The sequence below is a fragment of the Hippopotamus amphibius genome, chromosome 10 (genome assembly GCF_030028045.1).
Source record: "Hippopotamus amphibius kiboko isolate mHipAmp2 chromosome 10, mHipAmp2.hap2, whole genome shotgun sequence".
NCBI lineage: Eukaryota > Metazoa > Chordata > Mammalia > Artiodactyla > Hippopotamidae > Hippopotamus > Hippopotamus amphibius.
Window position 1 is genome coordinate 68,485,472 of NC_080195.1, and position 24,612 is coordinate 68,510,083.

The following is a 24,612-nucleotide window of genomic DNA, read 5'->3' on the forward strand; positions in this document are numbered from 1 at the left end:
TATAAAATATAAAATGTCTTTACAAAGTCAAGAAAGTTCCAGTTGAAAAGGGCTATGGACTCTCACATACCTTAGTTCAAATCTAAACTCAAGTTCCTCATCTATAAAAAGGAGCTAATATTATCTGCACTACAAGATCATGATCAGAATTAAATGTTACGGAAAAGCCCCTAAAATAGACAAAAAATATTATTTCCTTAGTTCTATCTTCTCTCTTCCCTTAGTGTTTCTCAAAATGTAGAATACCACTATTGCATCAGAATTCCTGGGCATTTGTCACTAAGGTTGATTCCACAATTCCCAGAGGCATAGCCCCTAGTTCTGCATTTTTATCAAATATTCCACGTGATCCTTAGACACTCTAAAAGTTAAAGACCATTAAAATTAACCCATCTTAATATATTTAACTACCTGGTCCACTTCGGACAGAAAATAATTTAAAGTCATATTTATTTACTTTATAAACTTGAAGATGGCCCCCAAGGCTAGGAAAGAAAGATCTTAAACGCCCCATTTTAAGTTAAAAACCCAGATTCTTTGACTCATTCTTCTAAGAGTGTATTTTTTCATGCTTTAGGCATCTGTCTTCATCTCTAATGCCTCCTCAGTTTCTTCACATGTTCATTTAGCGATAAATAAAACTATACTCTACTGTGGCTCAAAAAGAAAAGAGTACTTACTAAATGGCACAAATTAATTTAAACTTATTTAAAATTAATAAGATAAAGACAGTCAAGTAAACCTGATAATTCAATTATTTCAAGACAGCCAACAGGAACAGCACCTTTTACTTCCAAGCATGAGAGAATGTGTGTACCTTATGCCCACATCAACCCATCACAGATTTCAATGTCTAAATTTAATTTTTAATTAGATTTTAATTTCTAATCTGGGTATGCAATTCAAAAGAACAATCAAAAAAGAAATACTCAAAATTGATGGAAATAATTTCCACAGCTTTATAACAAATAGCAATCTTTACATGAAAGTCAATTCTTAAAACCCTCAAACTTCAGAACACAAAAATAAATTTTCCTTTACAGATTTTTCCCTTTCCAGTTCCAAAAGTGGTTATTTTAGAGTAAGTATTCATCCTGTAAAATTTAGCTAAATCAAATAAGTAACAATTACCCAATGCAAATATCAATTCAATGCACAGATTTTATATATACTGCTTTCATATTTCCCTTCCGCTTCTTTTCTAGTTAAAAGCAGGACACTATAAGTATTCTCATTAGAAAGTTCTGACCAAGGACACTGGCCTTTTCAAGTAATTCATAAAAAACTGGATCAGCAAGAGAAATTTCTGAGACACGGCGGCCTTCAGTGTGTTGCAGGAGCCACTGACTGCAAGCCTCAGGGTTAACCACCCGCCGCTGATACTGTTCACGCAGATGTGCTCAATTTCCTTTACCGGACACGCTACAAACCCTCCACTGCCAACCAAACTTGTCCCTTCCACTTAGGTTGGAACATCTTTCACATTTTTTAGCACAGTAATATCCCCTCCCAGGAGAAACTAGTTCAGACACACTCATTAGTTTCTTTGGTTACAAGGGAAATATAGTGCGTGGATGCTGTTACTAACGGTTCCCCCGTGGCTAAGTCAAGATGGGAAAAAATCCTATAGGTAGGTATAAATGTAATCTGCATTTTCTAAGCTCCTTATAAGTCATTATATAAAGTCCAGCTCTTTTTTAAATTTTAAATACATATCAATGGAAGCCATCTCTCCATAGGGCCACCCATAAACTTTCTGTAGTACAGGTGATAGAGGAGGTCACCAAATGTGATTCCTCCAGTCCCCTCCAGAGCATGCTAGGTCTCCAAGGGGCACACAAAGGACAAGAACATGTCCAGTTGGTTCTTCACAATAACTTCATCTGGATGTAGCTTGTGGGGCAGATAATGGGCCAGGGTCATCTCCCAGGCATCAACGAGATATACGCCAACCCCTGAGAACATCTTCCGAAGGATGGTGTCCAGCTGAAAGTTATACCAGTCGCTGTTGAAAAGGCTCACCTCAGGTCCCAGCTCTTGGGCATTGGCTGTCCGGACGACTACCACAGTCTTGGGGCTTCGATCCAGGAGCTGGACCACAGCTCGACGGATGTTCCTGAGCCGCCGGATATACACTTCCAAGGGGAAGGTGCTGAAATGAGACCACACAGCTATGGCAACCACTGTGTTCTTCCCTCCCACGATGCCATTCAGCTCATTCGCCACATAACGGAGGTCACTGCTAAAGACGGTCGTGAATCGGATGGGTGGACCATGGCAGCGGTATTTGAGTAGGATGTTGTGCTTCTGGTCCACCGCAAGGAAGGGACCCACATTCTTGGGACTACCCAAGTCAAACTCCACTAAATCTGAAACAAGGAAAAGTCAGATTCACAAAAAATGTTTAAACCAAGCGATATATTTTGATTACTCTTTAGTTAGTGGCTTCAAAGAACAATTTTTTTTTAATAAAATAACAAAAAAGGTAGAATACAAATGTAAAGGAAACGCCTATCTCATTTCACCTTGGCCCCCTTGGCTTTAATGGACCTTTATTCTAACATATTATTTAAGTCACTCCATAAGCATGACATTACAAGTAATACCATCAACAACAGATTCTAGACCTCAGAAGCAAAATAACCTGTTTACCTCTAACTATTAGGCCAAGAAATCTTCCTGTTTGCAGTGACTGTTGAGTATCTAAACATCAATTTAGTATTTACACATTATTGTTCTAACAGATAAATAGTATTTCTTTCAGGTCAAGAACTATAACTTCTGCTTTTTTACAAACACATAATAGTAACCAAATATCTCTTTTTGCAATAAGCAAAAGAAAGAAGCAACCCAGCTTCTTTTGACTTTCAATTTCACCCTATGGATGGAAAACCCTGTTAATGTCTTAGGAAACTTCTCTCTCTGTGTCATAACAAAGACAGCAGCACAAGTTAGAATTCCCTTCTCTCCCTCCCCTTATCTAAGTTGTGTTTCCAAGTCCAGCTCCTATGAAGATCCTAGGAATCAGTGATTATTCTCCCTTATTACTCCTAAAAAAAAGCTGTACAATTCATCACTGAACATTCACTCCATGAGGAAAGAGGGTCTGTCTCATATTCTCAAATATTCCTATAAGTGCCTTACACAGACCAGATTAAGTAACCTTTGGCAACCCAACTGACTTAACATTTCCTAAGCGCCTATTCTGTGCCAGCACTATTGTGCTATAGGCCAGCAGTGTGGGACTTCCCTGGTGGTCCAGTGGTTCAGACTCCACGCTTCCACTGCAGGGGGCACGGGTTCAGTCCCTGGTCGGGGAATTAAGATCCCGCATGGCACACGGTGTGGCCAAAAAGAAAAATAATGATAATAATAATAAATTAGAATTGTTCCCAGTTTTCAAAAAAAAAAAAAAAAAGCCAGCAAGGCTCAGACGGGTAAGTCAGAGTCCTTGCCCTCAAGGAGTTTACAGTCAACTCTGAAGAAGTAACATAATTGCCCCATATTATTTACTCTTAAGGGTTAAAGTTAAGCTTTCACTTCTTTTCTCCAAGAGGTCCCAGGCCCCTCTTCTAGATTCTCATACCTATTTCATTACTGCTTAGCATTTGGTCCCACTTAAATTGAATAAAAGTTCAATTCACTATTCTTTCTTTTGATTAAGATCAAGCACCGACACAAGGCTTTATCAGGTACAAATCTGTCTGCGAAGGGTATGGTGGAAAATGATCAAGACACTCAATGTCATCATTGCTATGAAAGGAAATACCCAGCTACGTCATTAGAACTTAAGAATCAAGCAACTACAGGCTCCAGGAGGGCCTCGCCGGGTCAGCACCAAAACATGCCTAGCATCACACCATACAAATGATTTCCCTTCTCCTGCTTTGTAACTTACACTTTATCAACTAGAACTCCGCTATGTCTCAGTTTAAAAAAAAAAAAAAAGCAAATCAAAAATGGAATTAACTTTCTACTTTTGGGGGTCATATCTACTTCCTCCTTTCCTTCTAGAAATTAAATTTGAAACTAAGTTGATAAATAAAAGAGAAAAAAGAAAAACATCACACACAACCACTCACAACTGTGGGAATCTGCTTCACGAAAAGCCCTGTCTATAAACAATCATCAAAAACAGTTCCCTCTGCTCAATGTTATGTGGCAGCCTGGATGGGAGAGGAGTTTGGGAGATAATGGATTCCTGTATATGTATGGCTGAGTCGCTTTGCTGTGTACCTGAAACTATCACAACATTGTTAATTGGCTATACTCCAATACAAAATAAAAAGTTAAAAAAAAGATTAAAAAACAAACAAACAAAAAAAAAACCCAGTTCCCACAGAACTATTCATCAGCTCTCTAAACTCTAAGCGGGGTCTTAGTCCTGCTGCCCCAGATCCATCCCTCTTCACTCCATCCACACCCCTTCCAGGAAGAGGAAAAGGCCCATCGTGAATAAGCGATGGCCCTGCAATGAGCGGGGTTTTATTCAGAGTCTGGAGAGCTGCCCCAGAGCCCAGCAGTGAGACCAGGAAGCTAAGAAGGCTGGGACTGACCAGACTCCCCCTCGGTGGGAGGCAGCTCCGTCTCACTCACACCAGTGGACAGCCCGACAGGTGACGCAGGGATGGCCCTGCTGCATGGATGCGTTAAAATGGGCGACAGTTTGGCTGCCCCTCCCCCACACTTGAATCTGTTATATACTTGGAGTTGGACCAAACAGAACTGGAAGAGAAACGACTGGAAATGTTCACGTCCATCTCACAGCCCCGAATGTTCGAAGTGAAAGACACCTGTGAGGTGACAGTGTCTGGCTGCCTCACCTCACACTTGGAGAAATGAAGCCCCGAGAAGCAGATGACTCACCCAGGGTCACCCAGCTCATGAGTGGTATGAACTTCAACATGCAGCCAGTGCTTTCATCCACGCATCACAGCCTCGCCATTGATCAGAAACTATCACTCATCTCTCCAGAGGTAGGACACCTCTTCAGCCCTACAGAGAGATAACTGCTTCCTCGCCTGATGGCCTTCTTCAGGCACCGGAGCGGGTCTGCTTATTTCAAAGCTAGATTTTGTATGTGTGGGAAAGAGTTATGAAACAAAAAGCAAAATACCAACCTGGAACAAATGTAGTGAGGTACTCAAACCATTGCCTGATTGTTGAGTCACCAAATAAATACACCACTTTTCTCTGTAAGCATTCTGTAATGTTGTCAGGGTCATCAAACTGGCGCATCTTAAACTTTCTGGGCCTCCACTGATCTTTGTAATAATAACCAGAAGGAAAAGTTCCTAAGCCTTGAGATAGTTCTAGGTTGTTGGTTTCTGGAAAAAAAAGAAGAAAGAAAAAGAAACAAAAGATATTCTGAAATCCTCCTCCAACAAACCATACATAAAAAATGTTCCAAGAAACATAACTATGCCCCATGTCTGTTAGCCTGCGGACTATGGGGAAGATTTCCTGCTGTCACGTCTCAAAGAAATCCCAGACTTTCCCCCTCCTACAAAAAAGTTCTCCTTCGCACAAAAATAAGAAGATCTGAAGCGGATGTGAGGGTGTTCGTGGACAGAAGAGGTAGGTGGACAGGGAGTATTCCCTCTGATTTTGCATATTTTTCTCAAAGCCAAAAATAAAGGCAGGCAAAAACCAAGGAAATGTGTAGATCTAAGCATTGTCCAGCACTATCCCAGAACAGGAGAAGAACGTCTCCTCCAAATGCCTATAAGGCAAGTAACAACTTAAATTCATATTTTACATATGCGTAGTAATATTAGTCCACATTGTTGCTCAGCCCATTAAAAAGAGAAGTTTCAACCCATGGGTCCAGCAATCAAATATTAACTCAGAAAACCACCACTGAATACAGAAAACAAATCAATGACACACATTCTAAAGATTTACTGCCCAGAACACAAAAGGTTCAGAAGTCTTTATGCACAATGAACAATGTTAAAATTGCATCAGCAGTGTGTACTCATGGTTGTAGCCTAGCCACACATGATAACACATGCACCAGTACACCTTTCACAGGGAGAGTCAACACCCTTCTGTCCTAACACCTCCTTCAGAAAATGCCACTGTGGAAACAGCACGCTTCACATGCTTCAACAGGGATGCCTAACATTTCCTGCAGGTTTACTCTGCACCAGACACTGTTCTGAGCAATTGAATGTATTATCTCATGGGATATTCACGATAACCATTTAAGGTAGGTCCTCTTATTATCCCTACCTTTCAAAACAGTTAAGCAACTTGACCTCAGCTCCAGAGCCAGTAAGTAACAAAGCCAGGATCTAATCCAAACAGGTGAGCCCCCAAGCCCATAATCGTAACCGCTGTGCTACATCACCTCTCAAGAGATGTTTGTAGATACCTTTCTTTCTGAAAGAGTATGTTTATTCATTTGTAACACATTATTGAAATCTACAATCTTCAAAAAACCACCAATCATTTTATATCCCTCCTTTACATACCCCCCGGTTCAAACCTTGATCATAATCCAGTAATTCTATAGTCTCACCTGCTAAACCACAATTCAAAATGCAAATGGTCAGAAATTTAAATTTATATATGACTCAGAAATTTACATTTAAGTGAGTCTCCTATTTGTAACTATTTTCAGCTTCTTTGACTTCTTGATATTATCTGTATACTCAAAATTATTTTGGTTTTATTCCCTTCAAAGAAGATGACCTATTTGACAACGCATATTTAATCCTTTTTCTTAGGTATCTGTTAATTCTCTGCAGGTTCAGGGTCTAAATTGAAAAGTAAACAGCATTTTAAGCGCTTTTTTGGCAAATGTGATTATCAAAGAAAAATGGAGGGTAGGATAAACATTTGTTTGTCTTATTCAAAAGCAGTTTCTCAACATGATACCAAGTGTGGCTTTGCCATGTCACCACACCTTGCCCAAAGCTCCTCATTATATCAGCACATCAAGGCTGCACAGGCCAGAGAGCTCCAGAACAGACACCTGGGACCCAAAAAAACATTTACTGGAATGGGAATTAAAAGTGATTTTGAAGTCACAATTTTTACCATGGGTAAGTCAGTAGACTCAGCTATTCTGTGTCAAATAAGTGTTATAAAGAAACGTGTATATCACACAGGAAACAATTACCATTTCCATGAAAATGTTAATTATATTTACTAACAGAGTTAAGTCAAGCAAAGCAAATCAATTACTGAACCTGACATTAATTCTTTACACATGCAGCACTAGATAACAGAACATATTTCTAAAGTGACATGTGTGTACCTACATTGCCCTCTTGTGGTCAACTGGGACAAAAACATTTCCTGACTAATGATTTCAAGCAGTCTGAAGTTTAAAAAGTCAGCATTTCTTGGAGCTCAGAATGCGTTTTCATTTAAGGTATCTGAGATACAAAAGCCCCGTAAACCAATAATATAACCCTTAATGTACTGTACAAGTGGAATAAAAATAATTAAAAAACAAAAATGGGTTATTACTCAGTTTTATGGTTATCTTGAACGTTGACAGTGAAGGACGTTTACAGGGAGGTGGCTGTAAGAGCAGATATAAAGATCTTTATGCAAAATCAGGAGGGATAGCTTTGATTATTTGCCTGGGCGCCTCCTCAGGGAGGTAAGGAATGAGGATGGCGTGCCAAGCTCTGGGCACACCCTGTCCCGTGCTGGGAATATGAGGAGGTCCTAGCTACTCAGCAATTAGAGTGGTTTGAGTGTCCCCCTACAAAACCCTGGGAATTTGATTTTCTTCTTCTCTTTCTATTTTAGTCCCCTAAAAGCTAAGCATTTTACAGAGGAAAGCTAAAAATGCTATATAAGGTAGAAAAACCTATAGATTCAGAGAATGTTGAAAGGGACCTCAGAGAATAGCTACTCCAAATATCTTTTAAAGGTAAAGAAAGCAAGTCAGAGTGACCTGCCAAAGTTTCTCAGGGAGTTGAGGAGCTGGGAGCTGGCAGAGGCAGGACCATTTACAGAGGCCTACATTTATGGCTGAAATGATTGTGGGAGTGGGCTTCCTTTCCCCAAATGATACCAGTTTGCTGGATGTTACGTGCAGGATACGAGTCCTTTGATTTCCTAAGTTAACTGGATCTGGACCTTGGTTTCATTATCTATAAAAGGGGTAAACTACTGGTTATTTTGAGGGTTGCTGTGAAAATTCAACACTGTAATCGTGTGAAAGCACATTTTTCACAGTAAGAGCCCATGCTGGAATGCTAGAAACACTCTATACACTCCGAACGTTCTATATCTTGATCTGGGTGGTAGTTAATTACTTTTCTATTGCTGTGTAACAAATAACCAAAAACTTAATGGCTTAAAAACAAGTTTTCCCACAGTTTTAGACGTCAGGAGTCTTGGGCGTGGTATGGCTGGGTTCTCTGCTCAGGGTCTCACGAGTGGAAATCAGGATGTCAGCAGGACCGTGTTCCTTTCTGAAGGCTCTGGAGAAGAATCTGCTTCCAAGTTCGTTCAGGTTGTTAGCCAAATTCAGTTCCGTGTGGTTATAAGACCGAATTTCTCATTTCCTTGCTAGTTGTCAGCCAGCAAATGCCCTTCAGCTCCTAGAGGCTGCCTACATTCCCTGCCCTGTGGCCTCCTCCGTCTTTCAAGCCAGCAGTGAAGAATCTCCCTCTCGTGGAACCCGTCTCACACTTTCAATCTCCTCCTTCTGGAAGAACCTATTCCCTGTTAAGGACTTATCTGGTTAGGTCAGATCAACCCAGGATAATCTCTCTTTTTTTAAAGTCAACTTCGTCATATAACTGAAGGGAAGGGTTTACATAAGGGCATGGATCACTGGGAGTCATCTAAGTAAGTCAGAAAGAGAAACACAAATATCATATATTAACAACATATAAATATATTAAATATCATACATGTGAAATCTGAAAAAAAATGGTATAGCAGAAATAGAGACACAGACATAGAGAACAAACAGAAATAGAAACACAAAGCAGAAACAGAGACACAGACGTAGAGAACAATTGCATGGATACCCAGAGGGAAGGGAGGGTGGGATGAACTGGGAGATTGGGATTGACATATATCCACTACTGATGCTATGTATAAAATAGATAACTAATGGAAACCTACTGTATAGCACAGGGAACCCTACTTAAGGCTCTGTGGTGACCTAAATGGGAAGGAAATCCAAAAAAAGAGGGGATATATGCATGTATTGCTGATTCACTTTGCTGTACAGTACAAACTGACACAATACTGTAAAGCAACTATACGCCAATAAAAATTTTAAAAAAAAGAAGTCACCCTACAAAGATATGTACACATGTAAAACTCCATCATACTATATGCTTATGATCTGTGTGCTCTATTGCATATGAGATAAATTTCAATAGAAAAAACATTAAAAAGCTATAAAGATGTTGATATTTATCCTATTGCTATTAGATCTAGTCCTATCCTAAACTTTCAGTAAACTCCCCAAAAAATATGAGCTCTAGTTTAGTTGCTGATGAGGTTAGAAGCCACCAAAGTCCCAAAGCCATTAGGTTAAAATGGTCTAAGGACCACAGTGCAAATGCTTACGAAAATTCATTAGTAACTCTGATACTGGAAAAGCCTGTCAGAAACCAGATGCTTGCCTAATTGAAAGCTGTGTTTCTTTGCTTTTGGCTGGAATTATGCATGCATGGGGTAGCACTGGCAACCTCAAGCAATCCACCAGACTCCAAATATGCACCTGAGAACAGTTTTACCTTGTAGGAAAATCAATTAACTAACACATAAATTATGAAATGTCACAGGGAAAATAAAACCTCCAAAATATAGGGTTCATAAGTGAAATAAGAAAAGTGGAAAGATTATGAATACTTCCAAGACCTGGGCAAAGAAAATATAATATGGGCCTGAAATATCCTGTGGTACCGGACAGTGAAGAAGTGCTCAAAAAAAATTAATTAATTAAAAGAATGAGAGCATGTCAAAAGGGCGCAGAAGCCACACTAAAAAGGTTCTCGATTGCCAAAACTGAAACAATTTGAACAACTGAATTGGATTATAATCCAAGGAATGAAATAGTCAGGAGTCTATACTGATTAAATTAATGGTAAAGAAGGGACAACTCTTCCTTACAAAAAAATTTCAATTAATAAATGTCTTAAGAATGAGACATATAGTAAGTCACCATTAGAACGCCACAGAAATAACTGCTGCAGGCAAGATCGAATGATGAATGCTAAAATTAGTAGATGAAAGTTTAAGCAGAAACAGAATGTTTACATAGTCTGTGTATTAGTTTCCTGTAGCTGCTGTAACAAATTACCACAAATTTAGTGGCTTAAAACAACACAGTTTTATTCGCTTACAGTTCTGAAGGCCAGAAATCCAAACTCAGTATCACTGGGCCAAAACCAAGATGTTGGCAGAGTCACACTCTCTCTGGAGGGTCTAGGGAAGAACTTGTTTCCTTGCCTTTTCTAGGGCTATATTCTTTGGCTTTCTCCATTTCTAAAGTCAGCGTCATGGCATCTTCAAATCTCTCTCTGCTTCCACCTCCACACGAACTTCTGACTTCCATATGAAATCTCCCTCTCCCTCCCTCCTAAGAGGACTTGTGATTGCATTTAGGGCCCACTCACATAAACCGGATAACCTCTTCCAGCTCAAAATTCTTAACTTAATCACATTTGCAAAATTTCTTTTGCCATATAAGGTAACATTCACAAATTCAAGAAATTAGGATCTGGATATCTTCAGGGGCCATTTTCGGCCTACCACAGTCTCAAAGTATCTCCCCAGAATACTGAGTCCATACAAAGACACAAATAATTAGTTCAGGGAATTCCCTGGCAGTCCAGTGGTTAGGACTCCATGTTTTCACTGCCGAGGGCCTGGGCTGGATCCCTGGTGGAGGAACTAAGATCCCACAAGCCGCAAGGCACGGCCAAAAAAAAAAAAAAAAAAAAAAACAAAGAAAAATAATTAGCTTACGCTGAAAAACCTGAGTAGACACCACTTTAATCAAACGATCACGGTTAACATCATGAGCAATACATATCAACATCCCGTCCCCCCTCAAAAGGATACCACATCACTTCTGTCCTATTCTTTCCAAAAATGCAGAACCTCATTCCAATCATAAGAAAACACCAGACAAACCAAAGTTTAGAGAGATTCTAAAAACTGTCTCACCAACGCGCTTCAAAAGTGTCAAAGTCATGGAAGACAATGAGAGCCTGAGGGTCTGTCACAGAGGGAAGACTAAGGAGACACGCAACTAAACGCAATGTGAGATCCGCACCGGATTCTGGAACAAGACAGGACATTAGTGGAAAAACTGAGGGAATCCAAATAAACTCTATAGTTTAGTTAATACTATTATACGATGTTAAACTCTTAGTTTTGATAGCTGTTCTGGGATTTCCCAAGAAGTGAGCATTAGGAAAACTGGGTGAAGGCTATACAGGAACTTTGTATTATTTCCACAACTCTTCCTTAAGTCTAAAATTATCTGAAAACAAAACATTTTAAAAAGAGGACAAAGGGAACGAAGGAATTAAGGGAGGGAGGGGAGAAGGAAGGAATTAAAGAAGAATGTGAGCCTTTCATTCAGCACCTTTGAGTGCCCTCTGCTGGTCACTAAGGTGAATTCAGGTGACATTCCCCCAAGCTGGACTTCTTTGCTATTATATAAATTGTCCTTCTCTTTTCTTTCCAATTATTTACCTGCTCTGAGACAGTTTTCTCAAAGCCAGGCTACCCTGCTACTGATTCATGGTTTCTTTTTTCCTCTGAAAATCCACTAAAAGCCTCACTAGTTACTGAATCTTTCTTCTCTCTAAACAGGATAGTACATCGCAAACCCACAACCACTTCCTGGCTGAACCCCAAGACCTGTCATGTGCAAGTAAACCATCCAAAGCTCCTCCCACTGACCATCCGACTGGACAGCCAGGGACATCATAAGGTGGGTAAGACAGACAACCAGGGCTGTGGAAGAGAAGGACAGATGTGGTAGTGGGATGGGGCCTTGGGAGGTGTCAGATGTGAGCATGTGAGGGGTTCAGTACTACTGGGGGATCCCATTTTACTGACATCTCGGCTGTGGGGTTGAAGGCCCGGCAGATAAAAGGTAAGCAATTTCCGTTAATGATGTTTCACATATGTATCCTCTAAAATTAGTAACTCACTGGGTTCAAGTACATCAAATACAGCTCTTCATTAGGAAAAGATTGGGATTTCTTGTGGCACATGGCAGTGAACACCAGAGATACAGACTGGCAGGGTCCTGCTTGCATCTGGGCCACAAATTTTATTTAGCCCACGCAATATTTTTAAAGTTTTTAACTGGATGCCAATGTTTTGAAATCTGGAGCTATTACATTCAAAAATTAAGACTTGTGGTTTTTCAAGGAAAAAAATCTATAGATCTGGCTGTGCTGGGTCTACATTTTTGCATAGCAACAACGTGTAGGAACTGAGAGACTGCCCCCTTTAGATGGTCCCTGCTCTGCAGTTCCTTCCCCACCACTCACACAAGGCATGCACATGGCCAATACCCACCCTGGTAGGTTCACATGTGTTACATACCTCGTCCCTGTGGCATTAGCGTTTGCACAGTCTGCTCTGTGGGATACTACATACCTGCTTTCAACAGCCAAAAGGACCTCACCTGCCATTTGCACTTGATCTTAGCCAAAAGGCCAAGAAGTGACCACCTGCCACCTGCATAAGTGCCTTAATAATGTTCATCCTTTCTATAGGTCACCATAGCTCATTATATCTATTCGGCAACAACAAAATACATACATTTACTCTTCTAAATTTCATTCTTTTACCTTTAATAATACCCTATACCAATGGATCAGAATCACCTGGAAGGTTTGTTAAAACACAGTTAAAACTGTGTCCAGCAGTAACCAGGGCACATTAAAGGGGGAAAAAAGGGGGTCGGGGGGTTGTAACATCAGTGTAATTACAGAGCCTCAACACACTTAGCAGGAAAAACAACAAATCATCAAGCTCATTCCTTTTTACCTTTTATACTCCTGGGGATCACAGTCACCCAATCAGGTCCACTGGAGTTGATTGGCATTTTGATATTGACACCACTTGAAAGAGGAATAAAAAGAGTACAAGCTTAGATTCAGGAACATTTATTTCCCAATGTGTATCTTTATTTGCAAATTTTTTAATGGACAAGATTTCACAGAGCTTTATTAAGATAAAATATTCTTATAAATGTTGATACAAGTGATCATTAACAAACTAGGTATCTTATATTAAGCAGGTTATATGGATACACAAACTGAATAAGAATTAAACAGGTTCTTCATTTTTCACTGCTTCGCCCTTAGAGTGCAAACTCCAAAATGGCATAAGCTGTTTGAATTACTTACTTCCCTTGGACTCAGAGAATGGCTCACACTGATGAGAATGTCTATTTTGTCACTACTTAGTTTTCAGGCTGCAACACTATGGAGCATTAAGTCACACGTCAGACTCCTTAGGCCTTGCCCAGAGCTGAGATGAGTCCTAACTGGGGACATCTGCCCCACACGTGCTCATGCATGTACTCTGTTCATCATTACCGTGGCTCTGTAGTGTCTGCTCCCCTTACTAAACCTCAAAGACGTGGATTGTGTCCCATCCATCTTTCATCTTCAGTACGTAGCACAGGCCCTGGACTAGAGTCCACGCTCAGAAAATATCTGATAGAGGGCCGTGTGAAAAGGTGGGGGAACAGTGGAATCCAGGAGAAGTGTACTGAAAACATGGTGTAACTATCCCAGAAAATGGGTCACAATAATTAGGTCTCTTGCACTTAGACCAAAAACAAACAAAAAAATAAAATGTTAACTTTCCAAACTCGATATGGGAACTTGCAGTCATGATATTTCATTTCATCAAAAATCAATTCAAAACAGATTTGTTCTTAAATAATTCTTAAGCTTCTACTATGTGCCAGGTACTATCCGAGCTGCCAGGGATATAACAGTAAATAAAACACACAGCATCGGGAATTCCCTGCAGTCCAGTTTTCATTGCTGAGGGTCCAGGTTCAATTATCCCTGGTCAGGGCAGTCAGGGAACTAAGATCCCGCAAGTCACACAGCGTGGCAAAAAAAAAAAAAAGAAAAACCACAGCATCTCCTCCTTCATGGCACTGACATTCTAATGAGGGAAACAGACAAAAAAACAAGGAAGGAAGGAATTATAGGGGACTATATTAGAGAATAACAGCATTTCATGGATTACAAAAGTTACAGTTAGTATACAACATGACTTTAAGAGAGCACATATAAACTACTTTCATGAGTTTAGAGCTTTAAGGTAAGGAAAAGAAGAAAACTTCACCTCTGTAATTTTTCCTGTAAAAATGTTTACTCTCAATCTAATCATGCAGAAACAATAATGCAGCAAATCCAGATTAAGCAACATTCCACAAAAATGTCAACAGCTGTAAAAAACAAAACAAGCTAGAGAACTCTTCTGGACTAAAAGAGATGAAAGAGACAACTAAACTGATTGTGTGTGATCAGAGATTCAGTTAATTAAAATAAAAGAGATAGCGATAAAGGACATTACTGGGACAACTGGATAACTTGAATACAGGCTGCATATTACATAATAATGTTGTGTCAGTGATAAATGCCGCCAGCGTGATCACTGTGTTACGGTTATATGCTGGGGAAAGTCCTAGGAGATGCACGCTCCCGGGACACAGTGCTGTGATGTCTGCACCTCACTCTCAAACGGCCTGAGGGGAAAGAACTATACACAAATACACACATACAAACACACAGAAAGAGAGACAACAAATGTGGCAAAACATAACAATAGTGAGTCTAAGTTAAAGATACATGGGTGCTCACTGTCACCCCTGCAGTGTTTCTACAGATTTGAACTTTTTTTAATACAAAGTTAGAAAGAGAAAAAAGCATAAATCATGCTAAAATAAAAGGGAAGCTTTTCATGTGATAAGCTCATTCTTTCAAAAGCATTCTCTCATTATCTGGATCTTTAAAGTACAGTGGTTCTTTCTAAAACAAACACTTTTTTTTCCTTAAGAGTAGAGAACAAAGATTAGATCCTTAATTGTCCAACTGTCATTTGAGAACCAAAGACCAACGCTAAGCTTCTTAACCCTTTCTGAATTGAGCAACATTACAAGCCACCAAAGAAGAGAGGTAAAAACGGGTATAGCTTAACATATTCAGGCCATGAGCTCAAAATACTACACTCAAAGATCCCTCAAATGATCAATTTCGATCTTTCTCTTTTCCTTTTCAATTAGCCTAATGCAAAATTTCAGACTTTTAACAGAGTAAACAATGCAAAAATTAAAATCTGTATCAGCACTACCAAATGTAAAATAGACAGCTAGTGGGAAGCTGCTACACAGCACAGGGAGTTCAGCTCGGTGCTTTGTGATGACATAGAGGGGTGGGAGAAAGGCTCAAGAGGGAGGGGATGGGGACTTCCCTTGTGGCGCAGAGGTTAAGAATCCATCTGTCAATGCAGGGGACATGGGTTCAATCCCTGGTCCAGGAAGATCCCACATGCCTTGGAGCAACAAAGCCCATGTGCCACAACTACTGAGCCTGAGCTCTAGAGCCACAACTACTGAGTCCACGTGCTACATCTACTGAAGCCCAAGCACCTAGAGTCCGTGCTCCACAACAAGAAAAGCCACCACAGTGAGAAGCCTGCGCACTGAAACAAAATGCATTGTAAAGCAATTATATTCCAATAAATATGTTTAAAAAAAATAAAATTAAAAAATTAAATCTGTATCAGGACTCTGTCAAATGTTTGGTTTCCAAAAACTTATGCCACCTCACTTTCCCAGTGAACTTCAAGATAAGTAGAATTTTTTTTATGATTCTACTACAAAGTACCATCAGCCAGCCTCATCCAGGATATGCAAGTAAAGGCAGGAGCAGACATTATTATATCCTTTCAGGTTCACAGGTGTTTTTTGGTTTTAATAGTAGGATTTAGTGTTAGGAACACTTTAAATTTTTCACTAACTTAATTCTCTAACCTTTTTCCCACTTTTTCCATGTGGAATTTCAGTAAATTACAAGCCATGCTTCCTCCTCTTTGCTAAGCCACTAAGTAGACTGACAACACAACTCTAAAAAGGGGTAACTGAACAGTCTTCATACATAGGCAAAAAGTACACAGTAATAAAATAATCTGCTCAGTCGCTGATAAATAATGTGTCTGAGATCTGAACCCAAGAATAAAACTAAAGTCCTTTTGTACTGAGCCACAAAAAACTAGGCAGTCCCCTCAAAAACAGCACAGTAAATATACTGGGAGTAGTGCTCCCTCTGTTGGCCTTCTGAAAGCATGACATCAAATATGTACTGAAAACTATTACGACCAAAAGCTGACTCCAGAAGTGACAAATCAGTGTTTTATTTTAGAAGCTCCTACAGACCACATACCTTAGGGTAGGAACTTTTCCCCCACCACGTAATGAGTGGACATAAAGCATAAAAAGTTTTAGAGTACCGAGATATACTCAACAAAAATCCCTCTCTACCCTCTCTACAAGGGAGTATTTTAAAAGTATAGATTTCATTTAAAAATAAAAAATGTTTTACATTCTCTCAAATAATTGTACTTTTTGACTATGTGATTTTTCTAACTTTTTATTTCTTAGGAATGTTATTTTATTTCAGAATTATATGGAACGTTGAAGAAAATGGGAATCAATTCATACTGATTCTATACACTTCCTTCTGCGCATTACGCCATTCATTACACTGAAAAAGATTTATACTTACGTTCAACAATAGGAATACGTGCATGATAATGCAATAATTTCAACAACTGTTAACTTAAAAAGTACAGTTTACTGTAGTATTCCTGGCTTCCATGCTTATCATTAAATCAATCCAGCAATGTTACCATATTCATGGTCTTTTTCCTATAAATAAATGTTTATATGATTTTTTTTAATTAATTAATTTATTTATTTATTTTATTGGCTGTGTTGGGTCTTCGTTGCTGCACACGGGCTTTCTCTAGTTGCTGAGAGCGGGGGCTACTCTTCATTGTGACGCGCAGGCTCCTCATTGCCGTGGCCTCTCTTGTTGCAGAGCACGGGCTCTAGGCACGTGGGCTTCAGTAGTTGTGGCACATGGGCTCAACAGTTGTGGCTCACAGGCTCTAGAGCACAGGCTCAATAGTTGAGGCGCACAGGCTTAGTTGCTCCGCGGCATGTGGTATCTTCCTGGGGCAGGGATCGAACCCGTGTCCCCTGCATTGGCAGGTGGATTCTTACCCACTGCGCCACCTAGGAAGTCCCTGTTTATATGATTTTAACAACTAATAATATGTCACTTAAAATTCTTTCAGTTTATTACACATGGAACTAAAACACTAGCCTGACTATAAGACCTCTAGCAGCCCTGTTCTTGGATGATTTTATCTGCTCTGTGAATAAGTAATCTTGCTTATTTATACAGATATGGTATGCAGTTCTGAAGTAAAAGATATTAAGGTAAAAGAACAAAAACTTAAGGTCTTTAATTTGAACTGAAATAAGCACACTAATCACAAAATATAAATTTTTATTTATTTTCTTGCCACCTCTCCCGAACTGGGCCAAGTTCAGAGAGCTATAAGAAGCACATAACCAAAACAAGAACGTCTCTTAAGTGGGACAAAGACAATGGAAAGGGACTCATAAATTACCCGCTAGAGCAAGGCGCACGTACCTCTGGAAGAAAGCATTCTCTGCAGCAGTTAGGAGGCCCTTCAGGTATCCACCTTTGAAATGGTTAATTCTGCTACTGCAAGGGAGCTTCTTTGGTTTGAAGCAGAACCAGGGTTCTCCAGTGTAGAGATCTGTAAAGTTGCAGAGGGGAAGACTCCCGGGAAGACACATGTTACACTCTGTAGTTTCAGAAATTCTCCCGGAACGGAAGAGGCTCTTGAAATAGACCCTGTCTGGTTTCTCTTCCTGCAGGTGCTGAAGAACTCGGATCCCTTCACTGGGGTGGACCAGAGATATGGACACTTTAACTCTGCCTGGCCAGAGCAGAGTAAAAAAGACCTTGTAAAACCCATTCTGGTAGTCCACCACTCTGCCCACGGCCCCTGCCTGCAGCTTAGGGGAGTGGATTCTGGCCTGCAGGTAGTCTCCACCATACTTCTTGGGCTTTCTTTGAAAATCCTGTACATGAACCAGCACCTCTAGCTGGCTTCCCACCTTGAAGAAGGCTGCAGAATTCAAGATGACAAAGTAGCTGGATGAAGGGTCAGTGCTCTTCAAAAAGGGGACTGGGCCCACATCAGGCACCTGCCACTGTAGAGCAGCCAGCAAGGAGTCCTCCTCCAGGCGCTCCTGGCTGGACAGAGTCTGGTGCTCGTAGCCACAGTAAGGATTCCGGCTAATTCCTGTCACCTGGGAGAAAACAAACTGTCCACCACCGTCGATGAATGTGGCTGATGCAGTCTCATGGTCCAAGTACTGAAGAGAAAGACACAAACAACAGAAGCCACAACTACAATAAATCTCCTTATGGTCAACCAAATAAATCCCTGCTTCAGTTTAAATTTTAATAAAACTCACTTGGGATAACATTGTTTCAAAAACCACAGGTCACCAGTTTTACAGGTGATATCCTACAGCAAATATCAGAGAAAAAAAATTCCCTTTGGTGCTTCCAGAAGGAGAAGGGGAAAAGGAATCATTTTGAAGTACAGCAGTCCCCCTTTATCTGCAGGAGATACTTCTGAGACCCCCAGTGGATGCCTGAAACTGTGGGTTATGTCAAACCCTATATACACAGCTTTTTCCTAGACATATATACCTGTGATAAAGTTTAATTTATAAATCAGGCACAGTAAGAAATTAACAATAATAACATAATAAAATAGAACAATTATAATAATATACTGGAATAAAAGTTATGTGAATGAGGTCTCTCTCAAAATATCTTATTGTGGTGTACTTTTCCTTCTCGTGCTGATGTAAAAGGATACAATGCCTACATGATGAGATGAAGTGAGGTGAACGAGGCAGGCGCTGTGATGTAGCGTTAGGCTACTACTGACCTTCTGACAACGCGTCAGGAGGATCACCTGCTTCAGGTGACCCTGGACTGAGTTGCAGGGATGTCAGTGGTTGAGGACCCCGGATGGGAAACAGCAGGACAGCCCAAGATTTCATCATGCTGCTCAGAACAATGCACAATTTCAAACTGGTGAGCTGTTTGTTCCTGGAATTCTCCACTTAATATTTTCAGATCATAGTTACCCACGGGTAAATGGCGCCACAGAAAGTGAAGCTGTGGATGGAGGGACTGCTGAATACCACAGTAGTCAGTTCTTCTTAACAAGGCCTGCCCTCCATATATAAACAATGGAATATTACTCAGCTATAAAAAGGGATGAGATGGAGCTATATGTAATGAGGTGGATAGACCTAGAGTCTGTCATACAGAGTGAAGTAAGTCAGAAAGAGAAAGACAAATATTGTATGCTAACTCACATATACGGAATCTAAAAATGGTACTGATGGGGCTTCCTAGGTGGCGCAATGGTTAAGAATCCGCCTGCCAATGCAGAGGTCACAGGTTCGATCCCAGCTCCAGGAAGATCCCACATGCCGCGGAGCAACTAAGCCCGTGTGCCAAAAAAAAAAAAAAAAATGGTACTGATGAACTCAGCAACAAGAACAAGGACGCAGATGCAGAGAATGGACTGGAGAACTCGAGGTTTGGGGGGGGCCGGGGGTGAAGGGGAAGCTGAGACGAAGTGAGAGAGTAGCACAGACATATATATACTACCAACTGTAAAACAGATAGGCAGTGGGAAGTTGCTGTATAACAAAGGGAGTTCAACTCGAGGATGGAAGATGCCTTAGAGGACTGGGAGGGGGAGGATGGGGAGGACTGGGACGGGGAGGATGGGGGGGACTCGAGGGAGGGTGGGGGGAAGTCAAGGGAGGGAGGGAATACGGGGATATGTGTATAAAAACAGATGATTGAACTTGGTGTACCCCCAAAAAATAATAAATAAATAAAATTTTAAAAAATCAGCTATAAAAAGGAATGAGATGGAACTATATGTAATGAGGTGGATAGACCTAGAGTCTGTCATACAGAGTGAAGTAAGTCAGAAAGAGAAAGACAAATATTGTATGCTAACTCACATATACGGAATCTAAAAATGGTACTGATGAACTCAGTGACAAGACAAGAACAAGGACGCAGATACAGAGAATGGACTGGAGAACTCGAGGTTTGGGAGGGCAGGGGGTGAAGGGGAAGCTGAGACGAAGTGAGAGAGTAACATAGACATATATACACTACCAACTGTAAAATAGATAGCCAGTGGGAAGGTGCTGTATAACAAAGGGAGTTCAACTCGAGGATGGATGATGCCTTAGAGGACTGGGACAGGGAGGGTGGGGGGAATCGAGGGAAGGAGGGAATACGGGGATATGTATATAAATACAGATGATTGAACTTGGTGTACCTCAAAAAAATAATAAATAAATAAATCTTGACTGCTAAAAAGAAAAAGGAAAAGTTATTTAACTTCCTGCAAATTATTTTTGGGGTACTCTACTAAAAACTAAATATTATACCTTAAGAATTATAAATGCACATTCCTTCAAGTTAACAATAAAACTGATCTTTTCAGAGGAAAAAACAAAACAAAACAAGGCCTGCCCTCAAGAAAAACTATTTTACCAGAGCCTAACCTACTGAAGTTTTATCAGAGCCTAACCAAACTAAGGTAAGGGACATACCCAACTCCAGCCACTCTCACCATGCCACCCCATTTAAAGGTTGGGGGTAAGACTAAGAAACAATTCTGAAGTTCACAGACTCACTAAAGGACTGAGGATCAGAGGACTATAAAATGCTTCGCCTCCCCTACACCTCCCCCCCACACTACAGAAAGCCTATTTATCGGAGTTCCTTTTACTCAGCACATCATGTCCAGCTTTCAACAAAAATTATAAGACACACTAAAAGGAAAAAAATACAGCAATAATACAAGGGACAGGAGGGAGGAATTGGGAATATTTTGTTAATAATAAGGTACCTGCACTGCCCATGAAGCAGTATGGGTATTATTTGATAGTGGACTTGGATTGCTTGTAAGTGCATATTGCAAACTCTAGGGCAACCTCTTAAAGCCAAATGAGAAGTATAACTGATATACTAAGAAAGGAAACAAAACGGAATCTATAAAATGCTCAATTAAAACCACAAAAGCCAGAAAAAGAGCAGGAAGACAAAAATAGGGCAAAGAACAAGGACAATGACTAGAAAACACTAACAAATATGGTAGATATTAATCCAACTATATCAATAATCACCTTGAACATCAATGGGCTAAAGGCACCAATTAGAAGACTGAATTATATCTTGTCTGTAAGAAACCTACTTTAAATATAAAGACATATATAGATTAAAAGTAAGTGTATGAAGAAAGATATACCTTGCTAGCACTAATCAAAAGAAAGCAGGAATAGTTACATTAACTTCAGACAGAGTAGACTTTAGAGCAAGGAATGTCATCAGAGATAAAGAAGGGTACTATCTAGTAATAAAAGAGTCAATTCTCCAAGAAGATATAACAATCTTTAACACGTATATGCCTAACAAAAGAAAGTCAAAACACGTGAGGCAAACACTGGTAGAAATGCAGGAAAAAATAGATGAATTCACTATTGTAGTTAAAGACTCCAATACCCCTCTATCAGAAACAGACAGATCCAGCAGGCAGAAAGTCAGTAAGTACACAGTTGAACTCAACAGCACCACCAATCAACTAGATTTGATGGACATCTATAAACTACTTATCCAGCAACAGCAGAAAACACATTCTTCTCAAGCTCAAATGAAACATGCACAAAAAAGATCATATTCTGGACCATAAAACATACCATAAAAAACTGAAAAGAATAAGGACTTCCCTGGTGGGCCAGTGGTTAAGAATGTGCCTTCCAATACAGGGGATACAGGTTCGATCCCTGTTCGGGGACGAAGATCCCACATGCTGCGGGGCAACTAAGCCTGCATGCCACTACTACTAAGCCCATGCACTCTGGAGCCCACGTACCACAAACTAGAGAGCCCGTGCACCACAACTAGAAAGAAGCCCAGGCACCACAGCTAGAGAAGCCTAAGTGCCACAACAAGGAGTCCACACACTGCAACAAAAGATCACACATGCCACAAAAAAGATCCTGTGTGCCACAACAAAGATCCTGTGTGCCACAACTAAGACCCAACGCAGCCAAATAAATATTTTTTTAAAAATTGAAAAGAATAGAAATCATACAATGTCTGCTCTCAGACTACAATGGAATTAAACTAGAAATTAATAACAGAAAGATAGCTAGGAAATTCCCAAATACCTGGAGACTGAACAACATACTTCTGGGAATTCCCTGGAGGTCCAGTGGTTAAGAATCTGCCTGCCAATGCAGGGGACATGGGTTCAGTTCCTGGTCCGGGAAGATCCCACATGATGTGGAGCAACTAAGCCCGTGCACCACAGCTACTGAGCCTGCGCTCTTGAGCCCACAAGCCACAACTAATGAGCCTACGCTCCACAACTACTGAAGCCCTCGTGCCCAGAGCCAGTGCTCTGCAACAAGAGAAGCCACCGAAATGAGAGGCCCACGCACCGCAACAAAGAATAGCCCCTGCTCTCTGCAACTAGAGAAAGCCTGTGCACAGCAACACAGCCAATAAATAGGAAGGAAGGAAGGAAGGAAGGAAGGAAGGAAGGAAGGAAGGAAGGAAGGAAGGAAAAGAAAAGATCTAAAATCAATTATCTAGCAAACTATTACATACAGAATTGATAAACAACGAGGTCCTACTGTATAGCACAGGGAACTATATTCAACATCCTGGAATAAACCATAATGGTGAAGAATATGAAAAAGAATGTGTATATATGTATAACTGAGTCACTTTGCTGTACAGCAGAAATTAACACAACACTGTAAATCAAGTATACTTCAATAAAAAAATTAATAAAAAATAAAATAAAATAAAATAAATCATCTAAACTCCAACCTTAGGAAACTAGCAAAAGAAAAGCAAATCAACTCCAAAGTAAGGAGAAGAAAAGACATTAGAAATTAGAGCAGAAATCAATGAAACTGAAAACAGGAAATCAATAGAGAAAAGACAATGAGACCAAAAGCTGGTTCCTTGAAAAGATCAGTAAAATCAATAAGCCTGCAGCAAAGCTAACTAAGGAAAAAAGACAAGGGACACAAATTACTATTATCAGAAATGAGAGAAGAGACATCACTTTAGATCCCATAGACATTAAAAGGATACTATGAACAAGTGTACACCACAAATTTGATAACTGAGATGAAATGGGCCAATTCCTTGAAAGATACACTCTGCCAAAACTTAAGCAAGAAGAAAACAGATCATCTGAAGGCCTACAGTCTCTAGTAAAGAAACAATCAATAAGTAATAACCTTTCAAAACAGATACCACCAGGTCCAGGTGAGGTTCACTGATGAATTCTACCAAATATTTAAGGAAGAAATTGTAGCAATTCTCTACAACCTCTGTCAGAATACAGAAGCAGAGGGAATACTTCCTAACTCTTTCTATAAGTTCAGCATTACCTTAATACCAAAACTAGACCAAGAGAAGAAAACTACAGATTTCCCTTATAAACACAGATGTAAAATCATCAACAAAATATTAACAAATCAAATCCAACAATGTGTATAAAGACTTATACACCATAACAAAACGGGATTTATCCCAGGTATGTAAGAAAGTGCCTTAATAGAACCCCAGTGCTTCCTAAAGACCCTGTTTTACACCCTCTTAGAACTGATCCTTAATCATCACTTTGGCCTTTCTGCTTCGAAGACAAGACCTTAAAAGGAGTTCAGTCTTTTCTAGTTTGGACATCAATTGTTATTTATAGTGTGGCATTTTGCTCTATATACTGTACAACACAATGGCTTTCTAACATTTTGTACCTCAAAATTTTATACTCTACCTCTAAAAATTCAGATGCTTAAGCTCTTTTCTTATTAGTGAGCAGATCTGCCTGTTTAACAGTACAGTTTTATACCCAAAAAAAAGAGTCTTGTAAAATTTCAGAGGTAAAGAAAAAGTCTTAATAACTTCCAGAAAGGAGAACAATGTTACCAATAAAAAAAAATATTTAACTCAAGAATTAGATTGGTATTAACCTTGTCTGTTGCTATACTGGACACTAGAAGACAGTGGAGGAAAGTTGTAAACGTTCTGAAGGAAACTGGTTTTGAATACAACATTCTAAACCCAAATACAAATCATACATGAGGGCAAAATAAAGACAATTTCAGACATGTGAGCTTAGTTCCCATGTGCCGTTTCAGAAAAACCTTATTTGAAGATTTAATCCAGTAAAACGGAAAGAAAAACCCAAGGAAGTAAAAGACATGAGCAACAGTGAAACCAACCCAGGAATTCAATGAAAAGCAAACAGAATAACAGCTGGGTAACAGATCAAGTCAATAATCAGTGAACACTGAAATAGGAAGATAGAGGACTCTGAGGGGAAAAGAAAATGCCTTGAAGAAGCAAGTGGGACTTCCTAGGTGGCGCAGTGGTTAAGAATCCACCTGCCAATGCAGGA

At 39.9% G+C, this 24,612-nt stretch overlaps 1 protein-coding gene across 3 annotated transcripts in view; it reads right to left on the reverse strand.

The window, feature by feature from the left end:
- Positions 1-782: 782 nt before the first annotated feature.
- Positions 783-24,612, reverse strand: part of NXPE3 (neurexophilin and PC-esterase domain family member 3) — a 47,937-nt gene continuing 24,107 nt past the window's right edge. For all 3 annotated transcript variants that reach the window (XM_057697292.1, XM_057697291.1, XM_057697293.1), the window contains 4 exons: positions 17,700-18,454; positions 13,003-13,076; positions 5,121-5,327; positions 783-2,369 (listed from right to left, as the gene is read on the reverse strand). In XM_057697292.1, coding sequence (XP_057553275.1) covers positions 1,819-2,369; positions 5,121-5,327; positions 13,003-13,076; positions 17,700-18,454 — 1,587 coding nt within the window. In that variant the 3' untranslated portion in view covers positions 783-1,818. The remainder of the gene's footprint in view (positions 2,370-5,120; positions 5,328-13,002; positions 13,077-17,699; positions 18,455-24,612) is intronic.